The following is a 1269-nucleotide window of genomic DNA, read 5'->3' on the forward strand; positions in this document are numbered from 1 at the left end:
ACCCCCAGTGCAGGGGATGTGGAGGGGAGACCCAGGCCATTTGAACACACCAACCTCCCCTGCAGTGCTTGAGCACCCCCCATGTCCGTGTCCCCATGACACCCATGTCCCCAAAACACCCATGTCCCCAGGACATCTGTGTCCCCATGACGCCCATGTCCCCCAACGCCGGTTTCCCCATAACACCAATGATGCCCGTGTCCCCCACAATTCTGTGTCCCCTCGATGCCCATGCCCCCATGAGGTTCATGTCCCCCCAATGCTCGTGTCCCCATGACGTCCATGTCCCCATGACACCCGTGTCCTCCTGATGCTCATGTCCCCCCAATGCCTGTGTCCCCCTGACAGCCATGTCCCCATGATGCCTGTGTCCCTATGATGCCTGTGCCCCCCAATGCCCATGACAGCCATGACCCAATGACACTCATGTCCCCATAACATCTATGACCCCTGATGCCCATGTCCCCATGACGTCTATGTCCCCATGACCCCCATGTCCCCCCCATGTCCATGTCCCCACGACACTCATGTCCCCCCAGTGCCAATATCCCTATGATGCCCATGTCCCCGTAAAGCCTGTGCCCCCCAATGCCCATGAGAGCCATGTCCCAATGACACTCGTGTCCCCATGACACCCATGTCCCCCCTCAGCGTCCATGTCCCCACGATACCCATGTCTCTACAATGTCCACATCCCCATGATGCCCATGTCCCCCTGACCCCCATGTCCCCCCTCACGTTGTCGTTGGAGGGCTCATCCTCCATGGCAGCCTGGATGCCGTAGGCCAGGAAGCAGAGGATGGCCCCGATCCAGAGGAGGATGGAGAAGCCCCCGAAAAGTTGGCGGCAGAACTTGACCCACTCGGGGGTGGTGGGGGGGGGCGTCAGCGCGTTGGGACCGTCCTGCACCAGGATCTCGGCCGCCCGTGCGTTGGTCAGGCCCTGGGGGGGGACACGGTGACACCTGGCACCGGTGAGGGGACATGGGGGAGGACGGGAGGGGATGGGGGTCCCAGTCTGGGGATGCCCTGTGGGTGCAGGGGGGCATGGGCAGGGCACCCTGGGGATGTGGGGACATGGCTGGGGGTCACCCATGGGGATAGGTACATGACATGGAGGGACCCTTGGGGACAAGGCTGGGTGTCACCGATGGGGACAGCAATGCGGGGGTTACATATAGGGACAGGGGACACAGCCAGTTGTCACCCATGGGGACAGGGGACGTGGCCAGGGGTCACCCATGGGGACAGGGGACGTGGCTGGGGGGGC

The 1269-nt window shown here is 62.8% G+C and overlaps 1 protein-coding gene across 1 annotated transcript in view; it reads right to left on the reverse strand.

Annotated features, from left to right (window-relative positions):
• Positions 1-738: 738 nt before the first annotated feature.
• LOC104538740 (sodium/potassium-transporting ATPase subunit alpha-2-like) overlaps positions 739-1269 on the reverse strand; it is a gene marked incomplete at both ends in the record, with an annotated part of 990 nt that continues 459 nt past the window's right edge. Inside the window, one exon of the mRNA XM_010182045.1 lies at positions 739-942. Coding sequence (XP_010180347.1) covers positions 739-942 — 204 coding nt within the window. The remainder of the gene's footprint in view (positions 943-1269) is intronic.

Source organism: Mesitornis unicolor, unplaced genomic scaffold (genome assembly GCF_000695765.1).
Source record: "Mesitornis unicolor isolate BGI_N332 unplaced genomic scaffold, ASM69576v1 scaffold36653, whole genome shotgun sequence".
In the NCBI taxonomy this organism is placed as follows: domain Eukaryota; kingdom Metazoa; phylum Chordata; class Aves; order Mesitornithiformes; family Mesitornithidae; genus Mesitornis; species Mesitornis unicolor.